The sequence below is a fragment of the Hippocampus zosterae genome, chromosome 9 (genome assembly GCF_025434085.1).
Source record: "Hippocampus zosterae strain Florida chromosome 9, ASM2543408v3, whole genome shotgun sequence".
In the NCBI taxonomy this organism is placed as follows: Eukaryota; Metazoa; Chordata; class Actinopteri; order Syngnathiformes; family Syngnathidae; genus Hippocampus; species Hippocampus zosterae.
Window position 1 is genome coordinate 19,951,210 of NC_067459.1, and position 17,386 is coordinate 19,968,595.

The following is a 17,386-nucleotide window of genomic DNA, read 5'->3' on the forward strand; positions in this document are numbered from 1 at the left end:
CCTGTGTTTCTCTCTCTCCAAGCCCATGCCAACACAAAATAAAATGTGAGGCCAATTAAAGCGTCTGGGAGAGGAGTATTTGGACTTTCAATGATTGCATGTTCCAATTAGGCCCTTGCTTTTTGTGCACAGCAATATTCGGTTTGGAGATCACATTTCTTTATTCACCTCAGTCTGCATTATTGTTAGGAGGCTCCGGAGCAAAGTTTCTGTGTTATGCCTTCTGTCATCAGAAATTGAACTGCCTGTGTGCAACTTTAAGTTTGTGGTGAACTCAAAAGCCATCGTTAGTGGCTTTTACGGGGAGTATGTGTGAGTTTGGTGTCATTTCCCTCTTCTTTCTCCTCCCTATGTTTTTCTCTGACATTGCTCCCACCACTCTCTCCTTATCTCTCTTGCACCGCGCTCACATTACTCCTACCTATGTGTCTCCCTCTTTTTTTTTTTCTTTACGGGTCCGCTCTCAATCCTCCTACACGCCGTTGTCCCGTACCAAGTTGTGCGTTTGAGGTTCTCCCGGCGCAAGGACAGCGACAAGCTCTTTGGGCGCAGTTTTGTGACACTCTCATTGTCCTGTTTCTCTTTTTTTTTGTCTTCAATGAAGTGCCACACCGTTTTGATTTGGGTAGGTGCCTGTTTCTGTTGCGTGGTTTTTGTCTTCCAATACCCCCCCCCCCCCCCCCCTTGTATGTGAATCACAATGGTGATGTTGTTTCTCGTCTTTCTGGACTGACCAGTCGTCCCGCTCCCTTCCTTTTGGGATTTGCTCCAAGAACAATCAAAACGTTGCTCTTGCTCGCTTTCGCCTCCCTTTGGCATTTTCCCAACCTCCTCGCACAAATATGCTTTGTGAATTGATGGCGTCCTAATTTGCTCGATCCATTTCGAAAATGGCTATTTTCCGTGGGCTCATCATCGGCGATTTTTTTTGTGACTGACAAGCGAAGAACCCGTCCACATCATGGACAAATGCTCCAAAGGTACTTGTAACGATCTGAAGTTGAAGTAGTGTCGCGATGTGACAGGCACTCCATTTCCTCCTTGCTGCAGAGGGAAAAGCTAAACATGCACAGACTGTCCTGCGCTTATCTCTTTTCATTCCACCCCATTCCGCCTGGCTGGCTATCTGAAAAGGTATCGTTGACTCTTCTTATCTTTCCCCCTGTTTTCATTTTCAATTATTTTGCCTTTAGTTTGAATTCTTTTCACTCCTGTCTCCTCTTTTACTCCCCCCTATAGGTTGTCATTGAACATTTATTTGTGTGAGCGAATCCCTGTTCACGACATTGAATAGTGTGCATATATGTTCAATGTTTTAAGCGGCCCGATGGGCAACGCGAGGACTCAAGCATACATGTCGCAAAGGCCTCACGCGTGTGAACGGATTTTCAGAACTTTACCTCTCATCTCATAGCAAAGATCAAGATCTTTTACATTTCAAACCTGGGTGTTTGAAATGTACCTGGGTGTGGTGTTGTGGTGCTCACAGGTGACTTTTCATGCCGGTAGTCTGGAGATGACTTCCACTCGGTTAACTGTAGGTGTGCATACGAGTGCGAATGGTTGACAGCATCCTAAACTTATCTCTGCCTTTCGCACAGTCAGCTGTGGCAAACTCCAGCTTCCCCATGACCCTGAAAAGGATAAGCAGAAGTAAAATGGAGATACGGTGTGGATGGATTTTTATACCGCACACTTCAGTCCGAAAATATAGCGTCTGGACAAAACGAGGTCCATCAGCCATAGTTTTGATGAAATGAAATATTGCTTGTGAGATTTTTTTTTTGTTTTGTCATATGGTATGGTCCCTTTGAAGAAGCTTAAATGAAAACCGACATATCACTTGTGATTGGATATAAGTAGCTATGAGCCAGAGCAAAGTCATCGACGTAATCCTTTGGTGAAATGTGTCGGCCAACTGATAATCGAGGGATACACCGTAAAAGGCATCACCTTTCAACTTGAGCGTGGTCCCGGGGCAAGTTGACCGTGCAACTGCTACCGATGATTTTGGGCTCAAGTCTCGCACTTTGAAAACATTCCGTCTGAAACGAAGAGGTGATATTTATAGCGTCATTAAAATATCAGGATACAAGTAAAAAAAAAAAAAAAACCCTGTCTCCTTGAAACGGCCCTTCTATTGCCCTCGTTGCCAATGCTCTCACTTAAAAAAAAAAAAAGTTTACCCTAACAAGCGTTATTACCAAATTATGTGTTTTGCTTTTCTTTCCCAGGGAGCTCAAATCACACAGTGTTATTTTTACATAGTTCAGTTACTATTGGAACAATTGCAATAGATCCTTCTCATAGTCACTGCTTTATTTATATTTCTAAATTTACAATGTCATTTTCACAAACTGAACCGGTCATCACACATTTTTCCTCCCTGGAGCCACCTCCCCAACCAGCTGGGGGAAGCTCCATCCCACAGCATTGTTGGAGGTATGAATAGCTTTCAGAAAAGAAACGGTTTGTGGCTGACCTTAATTGTAGCGAGCATTCTTCGGTGTTGATTTAAGTAATCAGCTGCCACGGTGGGAAAGAAGAAGCCATTCACACTACTCGGGTGTGTTTGCATGCAGCTTCTGCACCGGGCCTGTTCCTTTTCCCTGAACACAACCAACTACTAAGAGGTTTGACTTGAATGGTAAAAAAATTACGCTTGACATTCCAATCGCAGTTTATTGAGATTTTGAGCACCACAAAAAAGTTTTGTCATCTGTACCGGTTCAGTTGGTTGTATGAGCTGGACTTTTGTCTGTGCGACTACTGTATGAATCATTTCAGGTTGGGTCCGGCCTTGACCTACATTTCATTCACCTTCTTCACACGCTGACACAGACACACACATTCCACACAGACAGAGGATTTTTGACACGGAGAGAAAGACCCAGTCGGGAGATTAAAGCGTAAACCACTAATCTGACGGTGCATGTATCGTTTTGTGTGGCGACTAAACACGGAGCGGATTGTTGTGTGTGTGTGTGGGTGTAGAATCGGCACAAGTGGTCGCTGAAACAAATTCCACACCCTTCTTTCTTCTTATGCTGCGTTGCAATAGCTGGGAGCAGTTTTTTACTGACATAATTAGGACTTTTCTGTTTTTATGAATTCCTTCTAGCATAATAGAATTAAAAATAAATGTGATGGGGGGGAAAAAAAATGTTTATTTGCATATGTTATGGGCTCAATTTTTGGGAGTTGGCCCAATCGCGGCTCACCTGTTTTCTGAAACTGAGGCATGATTCATTGTGACCTGAACCTTGAAAAACCGGGATGTCATTTTCAGTCAACTGCAAGTGGCAAAATGGCCGCCCCCTGACATGTACGAAAACAGGGTAGATTTTACTGTTACATTTTTATTCCATGAACACAATATTAATCAGAATGCTGTGTCTAGACTAGTAAGGCCACATGGAACTTATTATAGTAAAGAAAATTTGGGGGTTGACCCTCCCTTGAGCAAAATGAGAGTGAGGAACCTTCACTGGTCTCACACCTCGATTCGATTAAGATTATCATGTCAATGAAGTAATACTTGGTCCTTTATTGCGGGTTTTTTATCATCAATAAATACAATAAATCAAGTACACTGCTAGCATCTTTTTTATCTCAAATAAAGTGAAAAGTTGACCGCGACATTAAGTCATAAGTGAAATAATTTGTCTAGGCCTAGCCCGTTTGTAGTGTCAACCATTTTCAAAGCTGTGGTTTCTTCATAAAGCGAAGATATTAATAATCCTGTCAAGTGGCTAGGCCATTGAATCTTGTGCCATGGCTCGAGCATTTTCCGTAAGGGGATGGAATACGGTTGTGAATCCTTCACTATAAAGACTCCCATAACCAGAGTTGTTCGTGTCCTGACATACCGGTATTTAATTTTTGTGTGACACGTTTTACACACTCTGTCAGTTTGTCCTAATTCTTGCTTTCCGGTCTGTTCATAAAATCTAAAATGTGTTGAAAAATCTGCTTTTTTAAAAAGTCTGGAGCGCTCTTAACTTTCAGCTGGCTGTTTCGCTCGTGTCATTTTATCCTGTCATTTATGTGACGAATGTTTTCAGTTGGATGATACCAAGCGCTATAAACCTCCGGACGAGACTGTTGACAACAGGTATAGACGGACAGACCACAAGACTTTTTCAACAAGTCATGATGTTGTAATCGATTATTGTCTGTTACAGCACCGATGCAAAATTGCTCATGTCCGCATGCTACTGCGTTGACGATGGGATTCATTTCAGCACCCCTAATGCTAACTCATCGTTCCATGAAATGACCCTTGAGGCCGCTCTGCTAGGACACACTACGTCATGGTACTTTTCAAAATAGTTTACGACGTCCTCGAGCCCAACCGCTGGTTGTTTAATTGTCCGAAGATTTCTGTCCATTTCATGTACATTTAAGGTAATATCGTGATTTGTTTAGGTTTCTTAAGGACTGCGAGTCTTAGCAGGAGGACAAATGCGCAGGAATGTGTGTGGCACGACTGAAAGAGGATATATGAGGAGAAGAGAATTCAATGAAGTGAGGTCCGGATGGGATAGAAGTCCATATAAAGATGGAGATGAAAACAGCCTGTCTACTTGCCATGTGTTGTTCTAACCACAACAGCTCTATGCCTTGGAGATACTGAACTCTGTGTTCACCAGCCAAATCAGGCATTGGCCTATCCAAACAAGCAGTTATTGGACTCTCTGTGAAATATAGACACACACACATGACACGCACACACACACTTATCACAGATTATCTTTCACATCTTGTCTTACTCTGTGGATATGTTGGAGGTGATGAATTCCACATCGAGGTGTGCCCACAACACATTCCCTCTGCATTCCTGTTAGGGGCTGACTTAGGGTCAGCGGTCGTATTAACAGAGGCAACATGAGTGTGTTAAATGTGCGTGCGTGGCCGTCTTTGTCCGACACCTGGCACGGGCTGGCGGCAAGGACAACGGTGTGCTGTTCGGACACACATCTAACTGCCTGCTGTCATTATATGCACAGTTGCCTGTGCTGGCGGTTAATCAGCATTTCAATGTCTACTTGACAATGTGCTGAAACGGAAATGTTTGTTTTTCACGGAATGAGAGCAAGAGGAATTGATAGAATGTAGTGCCCACAGTCAAACTGTTCTTTGGATTACAGCTGTCACTTGTCACACGCGAACAAACAAGAAGCAACTGTCCGCATACTTTTTGCTACTTTAGCCACGGCGCGTTTACGTCGCCGCGAAACGCAGAGTGGCGCTAGGATAACGTGGCACAGTCTAGATTCTATGAAAAAAAAAACATAAAAACACAGGTCTGTCATGTAAACTCATTTTTTTTAGTTGTCACCGCTTACTGCTATTGATTTCTTTGTTAATGTGGTCGTGACGGATTTTCTGATCATTGCGCCACGTTTGCATTTTGGACTTTTTGGAGACCGCTTGCCCAAAAAGTCAAGTTTTTGTGTCGGGATGTATGCTGGCACAATATACCCCAAGATTTACCTGGCAGTCTTCTCCGCTTCCGCTAAGAGACAGGAAATGATACATGCTAACATAAAAATACAATACAGCTGGTTTTATACGTCAAGCTTTTTTTTTTTTTTTTTTTAAATAGATTTAGTTTTCTTGAACTCTACTCTCCACTTATTCTGTTTAATACCAGTGATATAACATATTTTTACGGGCCTATTTCTACGACTACAGCGTGCAGCTAGCCAGCCAGCTATGCTTACACGCCAAAACGACATCTTCAATTTACAAAAACCACTCTGATTCATTTTAATTCAAAAGTGTTTTTTTTGTGATATTCAGGCTACGATAAAATAGAAACATTATCCTTTTGCGGTTGTTAATACACATGATGCAGTTGTTCATCTCGGATCAAAAATGGGGGAAAAAATTTGCACAATGACAGATGGGCCAGGATGATTTTTATTTTTATTTTTTGTGGGTGTATTCTAGTGATCCCTTGCAATTATGTTGACATTGTCTGATAATCCCACGCAGTCGGAGTGCTGGCTTTGTCGCTGTTTTCAGATATTAGTTTATTGCACGCGTACTGTTTTAGAATCCCAGCCTGCTGCGAGCACTCTTTCTCTGAAACTGATTTATCTTATCGGCCGTATGTTGTGCTGATCCATACTGCACAAACGTAAGTTTGTCAATGGATTTGAATTAAACAACCCATTTAATTCAGGATTTGAATTAAACAACCCATTTCTTAACAACTCATGTTCAGTTATTGTTTTTTCTTATGCAATTGTTTGTCTGTCGAGGGATTGCTCTCCCTCTGTCATCCACCCATCAGTGTTTTGGGGGATGGTAATCCATTCCTTCCATATGCAGATCGTGACTGCTAGATTAGGCAGACCCTCAGAGAGGATTATGGCTCAGGACTTGGCCCCCCTACCATTTTACCTCCTCTCTTACCATGACGCCCCCCCAACCCCCATCACCCCACCTCCATCCCTGCTCCCTGCAGTCTTCTCTTCCTGTTCTATCCTCAAGTCTTCTCCTCTCCTGGGTAAATCTTCAGTCTCTGGAGTGTGTTGGTTGCTAAGTGAAGAGGTGGGGAGCAGATTAAAATGGAGAACCGTATAGGTTTTTTTTTTTTATCCATATGTGCGTTTAACATGCACTTGTTCCTGAACGGATACAGACACATGCATAGATATGCACACTCGCAAACACACAAACAGGCAATGTACTGGGGGTATGCAAGGGTTGGAGTGTGTCCAATGCGTGTCTTTTAAATCATATTTCTTTGCAGTCGGCTTTCCAAATATGCTATGGGAGGGATGCATAATTTGCGCGAGATTATATGTGTGTGTGTTTAGAATTTGCATTCATTTTTTAGAGCCTTTTTTTTTAAATAACAGTGCAAAGTTGTGGACCAATACTTTCACAGTGAAATGCTGTTTTCTATTTTAGTGCATGTAGGCACATTTAGATTGAGAGGTTTCGGTTTGTTTGTCGTGATGAATTTATTGTCATTCATTCAGGATGTGGTCCATTTTTTTTCTTAAGATTGGATACTGCGGTGCAATCAAATTTCGAAACGGAGTACGGAGAAGAAAACGTTTGAGAACCCCTGACTTAGACCTGTTTCTGGGTCATACGGCTCCAATTTTCGTCACCGAGTCTACTTTCTGAATCTTTGGCACTTCATGTTCTCCTATACGAGATGTGATCCACATGCTGTGATGCAGTGCAGAGGGCAGAGGATTTGTCAGAGCGCCCTTCCGCTTCCTTCCTCCTCCTTCCTCGTCATCCCTCCAGCGCAACCTTCTCCTCCTCCTTCCCACCAGTTGTGAATGCTGTAATTGATATGCCACTGGCAATAAATCAACAGTGCGCCAGGGTGAGCAACAACCATTATCTGAGTGGACAGGTTTGAGGAAACGGGAAAGAGGGAGCGCTGACCCCGGCTCTACTCACAAGAGGCTCGGGAGCCTCATCACTTGACCTAAAACACTACCATCGCCCTTTTGTGGGATTTCCACAACTGTCAAGCCAAACAAAATTATCTAAGGTCAAGGCAATGACCCTTCGTGCTTTTCCCGTTTTTTTTCCCCTCACCTCATTTCACACCCCCTTATTATTATTCCCAGTCGGTAGTGACGTATCGAGATTCTCTGCGCCTGCAAAGGGCATCCTGATCTCGAATCCAATCAGCTTGACCCCTTACCGCCAGTTCACTGTCATGCTTTTTCTCTGATGTGATAACATCCTCAGTTCCTTTGACACGGCGGCTGGCTGTTCATGCCAAAGTTGCACTCCTACCTTGAAATGATTGACGTGTTATTCCCCGGATGGCGCCAGATGTGGCTCGCAGTCTCCCCTGCTTCACCTTTCACGCTCTTTCTCGTTAAGTCAAGAGTTGACCGAAACCAGTCATAACAAAAATGTCGTATTTATTTCTTTTAATTTGGTCTCCGCGTTCACTCATTCTTCGCTATGCTTCGAGCCTTTTAAAGTGATTTGGCAGCTGTCCTTTTTTACGCCACAACGTCAGACATTTGCCATCTGCAGGATGACTGGAAAGACCTTTCATGTCGCTCGTTCGGTGGTTTGTGTCCAAGAGGAGACAATGTGGGCCAGGGCATTGATTATTTGGTAACTCCATTGAGAACCTTTCTTTCTTCAAGCGTTATGTTCAAGTGCCTCATCCTTGGTCTCGAACTCAAGTGCATGTGGGGCGCTAATTAAAATGCAGGAGTTGCCTTTTGTTTGGCTCCTGCTGGCCCTCACTAATAAATCACACAGTCTTTTTATTTATTTATTGCCTGCTTCACCTTTGGCGATTTCTAGTTTAGATTTTTTTTAATCTATTGATATGTTATCATGGTTGATCCTGTTTTTGCTTGCTTTTAGCTAGAAGATATCACTGTCGGTCTTTTTCTTACTGGGCTGGAAACTCTAGTCTTTTTAGTAGTCTACTATACATTTGTCACCATGCGAAAATTGGATTTTTGAATCTGGCTAACTTTGTCTCAGCTCAGCACTGGTTTGCTATTCCAGTGTTTTTCAACCCGTGTGCCTAGTGTGTCGCGGCACACGGGCTAACATTGTCAGGTATGCCGCGGGTATGCCTGTGTGGTCTTTCGCCCAGAAAGTAATCGTGTAGTACCCTCCCATACCGCTAGGGAGCAGCAACAGCTAGCCAATTGCCTTGTGTTTCAACGAGAGACAAGCGAATTTGTGACGCATGAATGCAGGACGACGGTGAAACAATAAATATGAAAGATGATAAAATACAGTTTTCTTTGTGTTCATTTGATTCCAATTCAAGCTGTTATAACGTCATTCTTCAATGTTAAAAACGGTTATAGTAACAATATAACATGTTAATTGTTAAAATAACTGGGGGGGGGGGTGTCACATTTTCAGCTAGTGGTGTGCCACGAGATGTTTTTCTATGAAAGAAGTGTGCCTTGGCTCAAAAAAGTTTGAAAAACGCTGTCCTATTCTCAGAACAGGATCGATACTTCTCGTGTCCCCAACCCATACTCCACTTTTTTAACACATTAGTTGCAAGGAATGCTAGCTAAATGGGTGTGTAGTGCAGTGAATCATGTCGAGACATATTATTTTAAAATCAGCACTACGTTTCTAAAACGTATTTATATGCATCATCTGTTTTCGGTGACGGCCGTACTAGGAGCCTGTCCATCCAGTTCCTGCGCTGTACGAATCGATGCCACGCCAGCTGTGAGGAAATTCAACCAGGTGGACCGCGTAGCCATTATTAGATGTTTAGTTTGACAGCCCGTCATTTTGGACCGTATTGGTCCAAGTGAAATCATCTTTACTTCATGACATGGGTGCATTCGTATTCTGCTTCTGTGCTCCTACAGTCATCAAACCTGTTCAGAAGAAGTATACGCGTAAGATGTCTTTACTCATTTTCAATGCACTATGCGCTATTGTCTTGATAATGAGTACATTTCCCGAAGCTTGTAAAGGCCAGGTGGTATGCTCTTCCCACTCATTCCCTCGCTGCATACGATAAGAAATGTCGATTTTGAAATCACATATTTATTCCTCTGAGCTCGGTTAGCTGACAACCTGACCTTCTCCTTGATTGATTGATAGATGGGACGGCCTTGCTCTCGAGTGTGCCACCACCCTTGGAGCAAGGGGCACAAACCCGGGACTCCATTTGATTATCCCCTATGTCATGGCTTCTGCCTTCCCCTTCATCTTGCCTTCCCGGGGTCCATAATGACTCTCATCTTTTCCGATTTGAAGTGGCCATAAAACAGTGTTTGTGTAGACACTTTGATTGTCACGGTTGAAATTGAAGCATGGCTTCCCTGGGACTGTGGTGTTCAGTTTAGCATAATCAGCATTTACAGGGTAGCTCTGCAGCATTGGTCTGTCAAAGTAGCAGAGCACACGCGGCACCGACCCTAAATATTATAGTTTCAAGGTTTCTGATGCTGCACCAGTTCAGAGAGCTGACAACTGGCTCTTCACTATCCTGTGTTATGTCAGGGTCTTATGCCTAAGAAATAGGCAAGACCTCTGTCTAGGTTCACGCGTACAAGGTCCGCTCCAAAAGCAATCCATACATAGGTTATGCGTACGGAAGACTTAGAAACTCATTTATTACTTGATTTGTTGCAATTCATCTAGAAGACTCAATCGCGATGCCAACATTTAATAATTGTCCCCTTTCATACCGTGACGGGGGACGTGGCTATGAATTGTTTTCCGATGTAACAAGGCACACGGGCCCGTGATCAAACATTTGCCTCCTCTGATTGAAGTTATAAAATATTACCGATTTCAATGTTGTGTCCACTACACATTCCAGAAAGTCTTATATCATCTGTACACAGCCTTCAATAATTGTCTTATGTCTCCCCTGCTATCTTCCCTCATAATTAAATGCCAACACACATTTGCCTTCCAGACTTGATTTGATATCATTAATTCATCACGGTGGCAAATGTCAGACCCCCCCCCCCCCCCCCACACACACATTTTGTCCGTTTAATTTGTGAGCCTTTAAGGCCCCTCCACGCTTGATGCATAATCAATAGAAAATGTTCCTCATTCACTGACACTGTTTTTCTCTCTGCTTTTTAGGGTTCGCGGCACGTTCCTCCGTGGATGATGTTCCTGATGATGGTGTGCGACGCCGTGAACAGGACAGTGGATCAATAGAAGTGTTTGTTTCTCACTTCATCTTCCTCTGTCTTCTTTACATAGTTCTCATTTGTACCTTGACAGACCAAAAAGACTCAAAATACAGACCTGGAACTTAAGTAGCACAGTTTGCACTCCTCCTCCTCTCTTTCTCCTTCCCCTCCCCCCAAGACCTCTCCTCAGGACAGACCAAACATGTGCTCACAAGCTCGATCAACAGTTTGCCCTGTTCTCGGGAACCTGTTTCCTGTGTTTGGGCTTTTACTTCTCATGACCTCATCCTTCTGCGGGGGCCAGCCGCCAACTTTCAAACGATTTGCACCTGCCGAGTGGGGGCTTACACATTTGGCCATTCACAACAAAACCGGAGAAGTCTATGTGGGAGCCGTCAACTGGATTTTCAAGTTGTCCAGCAACCTAACCAAGCTGCGTAGTCACATGACCGGACCGGTGGTTGACAATGAAAAGTGTTACCCTCCACCCAGTGTCCAGTCGTGCCCGCATGACCTGGCTCAGACACCCAACGTGAATAAGCTTCTGCTCATCGACTATGCCCAAAATCGCCTCATCGCCTGTGGCAGTACGTCACAGGGAATCTGCCAATTTCTACGCCTGGATGACCTCTTCAAACTCGGCGAGCCTCACCATCGCAAGGAGCACTACCTGTCCAGTGTGGCCGAGTCGGGCACCATGTCAGGAGTCATTATCAGCTCCCCTCATAGTCCAGCAAGTAAGCTGTTTATTGGCACCCCCATCGATGGCAAGTCTGAGTACTTCCCGACCCTCTCCAGTCGCAAGTTGATGGAGAACGAAGAAAATGCGGACATGTTCAGCTTCGTGTATCAAGACGAATTTGTCTCCTCTCAGCTCAAGATTCCGTCTGATACGTTGTCCAAGTTCCCTGCTTTTGACATCTACTACGTGTACAGCTTCAGCAGTGAACAGTTTGTGTATTATCTGACGATGCAGCTGGATACTCAGCTGACTTCTCCCGACGCCAGCGGCGAGCAGTTCTTCACCTCCAAAATCGTACGCCTGTGTGTTGATGACCCCAAGTTTTACTCCTACGTGGAGTTCCCCATTGGCTGCACGAAAGACGGGGTCGAGTACCGCCTGGTTCAGGATGCCTATTTGGCCCGACCGGGCCGTCAGCTGGCAAATTCTCTGGGGATCTCTGAGAATGAAGACATCCTCTTCACCGTCTTCTCCCAGGGTCAGAAGAATCGTGCCAAACCGCCCAAAGAGTCAGCGTTGTGCCTATTCACCCTGAGGAGAATAAAGGAGAAGATCAAGGAAAGGATTCAGTCTTGTTACAAGGGCGACGGGAAACTCTCCTTGCCGTGGCTTCTCAACAAGGAACTCGCGTGCATCAACTCTGTAAGTGATTTTGAGTATTTCTCTCTTTGTTATTTGGAAAACTGGTCAAAGGGGAAAGTACATTTTTCTCTTTTACGTTCTAAGAACGTAAAACGAAGAAATAAGGTGTGACAGTGCATCCCAGCTATATTGCAATTCGGATTTCATGGTATGGCTACACATTTTGGGGGGTGGGGGGGGGGGAGCTTTAATAGTTTCCTGTTATGCCCTTGCTCTCTTTTAATATGTTATGTATTTAAATTTGCATTGTATTTCAATGTGTGTTCAAAAACCTTCCAAAAACATCATTATTATACTTTAAAACTCAAACTCGAGGTCCGGGGGCCGGATGTGGCCCGCCACATCATTTTAAGCGGCCCGGAAAAGCAAATCAAAGATGACAACTTCCATGATGCTTGCTAAAATCAGCGCCAAAATTTCACATTTTCATATGTATTAAATCGGTGACATATTGTAAGCATTTTCTTGTTACCGAACCCCTCATTACAGTTACTTCAACAATAATTGAATGAAACGACTTCTTTATATAGTTTAAGTCACCGTGGCTCTTCAAGGGAAACTGTAATTATAATGTGGCTCGCGACAAAAATGAGTTTGACACCCCTGCTATAAAACATGCTTAAGGTGTAGTTAAATAGGGTATGTCACTTTCGTGGATTTTTACTTATTGCGGTCGGGGAGGTGTCTGGAGACTAGCGCTAAAAATAGAGGGCGAATGACTGTAATGCTAATTGTAACATTTTCAAAACTTGAAAAGTAGTCTTGATGAGGGCAATTTAGTCCATGAATCAACAATTTTCCTCAACCTTTACCCTTGCGACTGTTCAATGGACAAAATTACTCTGGTGACGAAGCTTCACTTCGCTGTCTCCTTGTGGTCTTGCTACTGGAATAGCCGAACCTAGCCATGTGGGGCTAACCCTGGTGTTCATTCACAAATGAGCTTTTTCCTCACACTCTCAAAGCAAAAGAACGACCTGTGAGTTAAGGGGACGAGCCCTCCGGCAGGCAACGAGTTTCTCAGCTTCAACAAAGCCGTCTTTTTAGCCCTTATTCCAACACGTGTGTGCCTGGTGTGGTTTTTGCTTGCGTCATCACAACATCCTGTTTCGGTAATGAAAGTATTTTTCTTCAAAACCAAAAATGCACATTTGGGCCAATTTGGGCAAACAAAAATTTGCGGTAACTGAATTGCCACGAATGAAGCTACAGCTGCTTCAAACTACTCATATCCTCATTCATCTTCATGTTTTGTATGCATTATTCGTTAATTTTTTTCTTCTGTTTCATCTTGTAATACAGTTGAGGACAGTTTTTGTGTGCCAACCACCTGTTTGGCTTCTCCAGCCATTGTACGTTTGGAAACCATTTTGTTCACCCCCAGCCCACTCGCTTTCAGTCTATTTTCATTAAAAAAAAAAAAGTGAACGCTTTTCCTTTAAATACAAGGGTCCTTCATCTCTACCGCAAGGCTTCTTTGCACACTAAACATATTCGCTGTTGTCTAACAGAGGTGGGTTCTGTGTCCTAACCCCTCTCTTCACGATCATTCATTTGACGGAGTTCAGGTGTGTTTTGTTGGCTAGTGTAAGCGATGTGAAGGACCTAGCCGAGGCTTATTCACCCTCCTTTCTCCCTCTTTGTCATCACCCCCTCTGTCAAGGAACTATCTTTCCAGTTCAGTGGTTGTCTCATTCTTTGTGGGTGGATTTTTTTTATTTTTATGGCCTGTCACACAGACAATAGCTCTGATTCTGAAAACAGGATCTCATTTATTTCAGGTGGACCCTTGTCCTTTTGCAAAAGAAACATAAATAGTGTGTCTTTGTATAATATATAGAAGTGTGAGACAAAAGAGGCATGTTCAGTGAGGCTGATTAGTTTTAGCTTATATTTTATTCCTTTGAGTCCAGTGAGTTTTGCTAAGGCACCGCATCAGAATCCGGCAATTTGTTGACCCGTGCTTAAGCTTCCATGTTAAATGACAGGAACATTAAACTATTATCTGTATTAATATGTCTAATCCTCTCTTATCGAGCTATTGTACATTCTTGTGAGCTGGAAATACCTGATTATATCCCATCATCTGCTCCCCATCGCCTCTGCCGCTCAGAATTATTTTTGTCACGGTTTAGGGTTTATGTTCTCTCATGAGTTCTCATAAACCAAAAGGTAATTAATATTCTACACAAGATGACCGCAATGATGATTTAGGATGAGGACACTGGCTAAGCCCCATGACAGCAGCGAGGCTTGAGGGTCAGCCTTAGGTTAATGACGCCTGCTCCACTGCCCTCAAGCAATGACCTCAAGTCAGCTGCCCACCACTGACTGGTGACCATAATCACAGTCGGTGGACTGAAAGGCCCTTAAATCTGACCCTCACACAAATGGCAGATATAATTTTCCAGGTGTGAACGGGAGCTGGTGTAATTCGAAATGACTGAGTAGTTGAAAGAGCACACAATTTTGCTTCATGCCGCGAAGCTGCTATGAAGTCAATGATATATTTAAACCTTAAAACACTTGCTTTATAAATTGCGTGCAGTATAATTCTGTGACTCAATTGTTCGTTCTCTAACCCGACAAAATAATTTCAGCTGAAGAGATTTTGTTATGGAAAAATAATTAAAGCTCCTCATGCGGGATTTATTATACCTTGTTTGCAAAAGTGCATCAAATTGTGATGAAGACCAAGCTAGCATCCTGCGTTTAAGAGTTAAAGACAAGCGGTGAAGCTTTTTTTCCCCCCTCCACGTCGACACCTTCAACTAATCTGGCTCTACTACGTCCTGACAATTTCCTCTCATCCTTCTTTCAGCTCTTGACCTCATAAGCTCGTGGTGTTTGAGTCTTACCCGCCGGTTCCGCGATTCCCCACCACTTTAGATGCGCTTTCAAACTCCGAAAAAAAATACCTGGCATAGAACTGCATTTGACTGCGCTGTGTGGGAAAGCTGTTTCGCTTGACCCTGCGTGACAACGATGCAGAGGGCAGGCAAGGGAGGAGAGCCGGAGACCTGCACAGCTGTTCGACGAGCTGTCGTGATTGATGACCCCTTGAGCTCCTCTAGTCCCAGTGTGGATTTCCCATTTGTGCCGCATCATAATTTCTGGCCTCTGATAATCATTAGCATGATATGTTTATAGGCACAGTGAGATGGTGCCCGTTTCCTGTTCCCTAAAATGTTTGGTCTTTGCACACACCGCCTTCATGCTGCTTCCCGAGCTATATTGTCTTCCGTGTACGAATATACCTGTAGTCGTGTGTTTGTATGTCTGTTTTTGTCCCTCAGCTTTATTCATGAACCCCCTGACCTTTTCTTTGCTTCGAAAGTGGATCAATACAAACTATTTCCACAGAGAGAGCGCATGTGAAAGCCAGACTGCTGCAAAGTTCGTGTGGGATGGGAAAGGTATCGCAAAAAGGGAAAAAAACAAAACAATTCTTGAGTGAAAGTGAAAAAAAGAAGCCATGTTGTGGGTAGTAGTACAAAGGGGTGCTCGATGTGGGCGTTCATACAGGGAGACAACCTTAAATAGTCGCAGAACAGACAAGAACTACACTCACACAGCAGAGACAAAAGACATTTGTTATATGGGCAGGCTGAAGTGATTATTGTATCATCTATTCATTTTCTAATCAGTTTATCCTCACAAGGTTTGCGGGCGTGCTGGAGCCAATCCCAGCTGTCCTCGGGCAGCCGGCACAAAATAAACGAACAACCATTCACACTCACAATCACACCTCGGGACAATTGTTTCATTAGCCTAGCATGCATTTTTTGGGGAATGTGGGAGGAAACTGGAGTACCCGCAGAAAACCCACGCAGGGGCGAACACGCAAAAACCGCACCAGAGCCAAAATTGAACACCGCACCTCTGCACTGTGAGGCGGACGTCCACCTTGCCGAGTGCCGCATAATAAAAAACAAAAACAAATCATTCATAGTCATTGTAATGTGAGCCGTATGTTGTGAAGCGGGGATCTATGTCACAAGTTCATGGATCAATCAACCGGAGAATGGAATTCACGCAGTGGTGTGGTCGTTTGCACACTTGAAAATGGCGGCTGCAACGGGAGAGCTGGTTTTAAACTAATTGCAACGGGTTACAAGCTGTTGCTTTAATAAAGATGTAAAATCAATGGATTTTAATGGATGGATGCCAAGTGGGAAACATTTAGCACATAATGCGGTGCTATACGATGTTAACTAAAACAGCGTGAAAGTCCATTTAAGAAGATTAAATGCTCCAGGAAGACGGCTGCCCAGAAGTGGGTCCTCTTCACACCCAGCCTAGTCGCTTGAAACCGAATTCTCGTTAGCAACGCCGCCGGAAAGATGGTCCAGCAGCATCAGATTTGGTTGTCGTCACCTAGCCTCTTTTCCAAGAGGGGGAGAGGCGGGAGAAGTGGTAGTAAAACAGGCCTACCTGCAGTTTTAGTAGAGACGTATAAAAGTCTTAAATGAAGATTCAACCCTTTCTTCTGAGGTAGCGGCTTTAATTTGCGTGGGTAGGGCAATCCAGAGCACTGTAGCCTGAATATAGAACACTCTAGATCCTGCAGGAGCGGCCATCTTCAATCAGAAAGAAGGCTGTCATTGTTTCATGTCTTCATGTTTGATGGGTGGCGAGCCGCTGTTCATTGGGAGTCACAGGTGGTATTTGATGCCCAAATAGCAATCGAAACAAATGATCATTTCCCTTATGGAACTGGAACCTTTTTTTCTTACCCTGATTAGATCTCATCAGTCCACATTGAGTAAGCACAAAACATTCCTAATGTTGTTCCAGACCAAGCAAAGGAGAATTGACTCTGTAGACCCCCCGCCCCACTGCCCCACTGCCCCCTTTTTAACCTTAATGAATCCATCATGATGAATATCATTTAATGGGTGTAACTCACTTGCGGACCGTGTAATACACAACCCTATTTTGGTGGAATATGTGCGGCAAAAGTGTTTAAGTAATTTGCCTTGATTAATTGAGCCCGAGCTGATGAGGAGAGTTAATTGGAAGTCTAAATGAGGTGAGCTAGGAGAACACTGATTGTGCAGGTGGCCGTTTATGTTACTGCCACTATTGGGTCACCTTTCAGGTTAATATTTGCACAATGTGGATTCCCCCCCCACGACCGACTGACTTTCCTGTCTATGTGCACGGGTGTGTGAATGAGTGCGAAAGAGCCTACCCGTGAGCCAACAATGCCAAAGCCGCTCTGGACTCGAGCCTTGTTGTCATCTCGTTATTCGGGGAGGGTGGGGAGGGGGCATTAGAAAGGCTTTTGGAAGAGACATCATGCGGCTCGTGTGCGCATGCAGCTCTGTTCTTCATGTTGTTTGACCTTTCAGTCGGTCTC

General features: G+C 43.9%; 1 protein-coding gene across 6 annotated transcripts in view; it reads left to right on the forward strand.

The window, feature by feature from the left end:
* LOC127607446 (plexin-A1-like) overlaps positions 1 to 17,386 on the forward strand; it is a 158,018-nt gene that overhangs the window by 17,290 nt on the left and 123,342 nt on the right. For 4 of the 6 annotated variants that reach the window (XM_052075757.1, XM_052075761.1, XM_052075760.1 and 1 more), the window contains exon 2: positions 10,588 to 12,024. In XM_052075757.1, coding sequence (XP_051931717.1) covers positions 10,843 to 12,024 — 1,182 coding nt within the window. In that variant the 5' untranslated portion in view covers positions 10,588 to 10,842. The other 2 variants (XM_052075758.1, XM_052075759.1) reach the window with 2 other exon arrangements.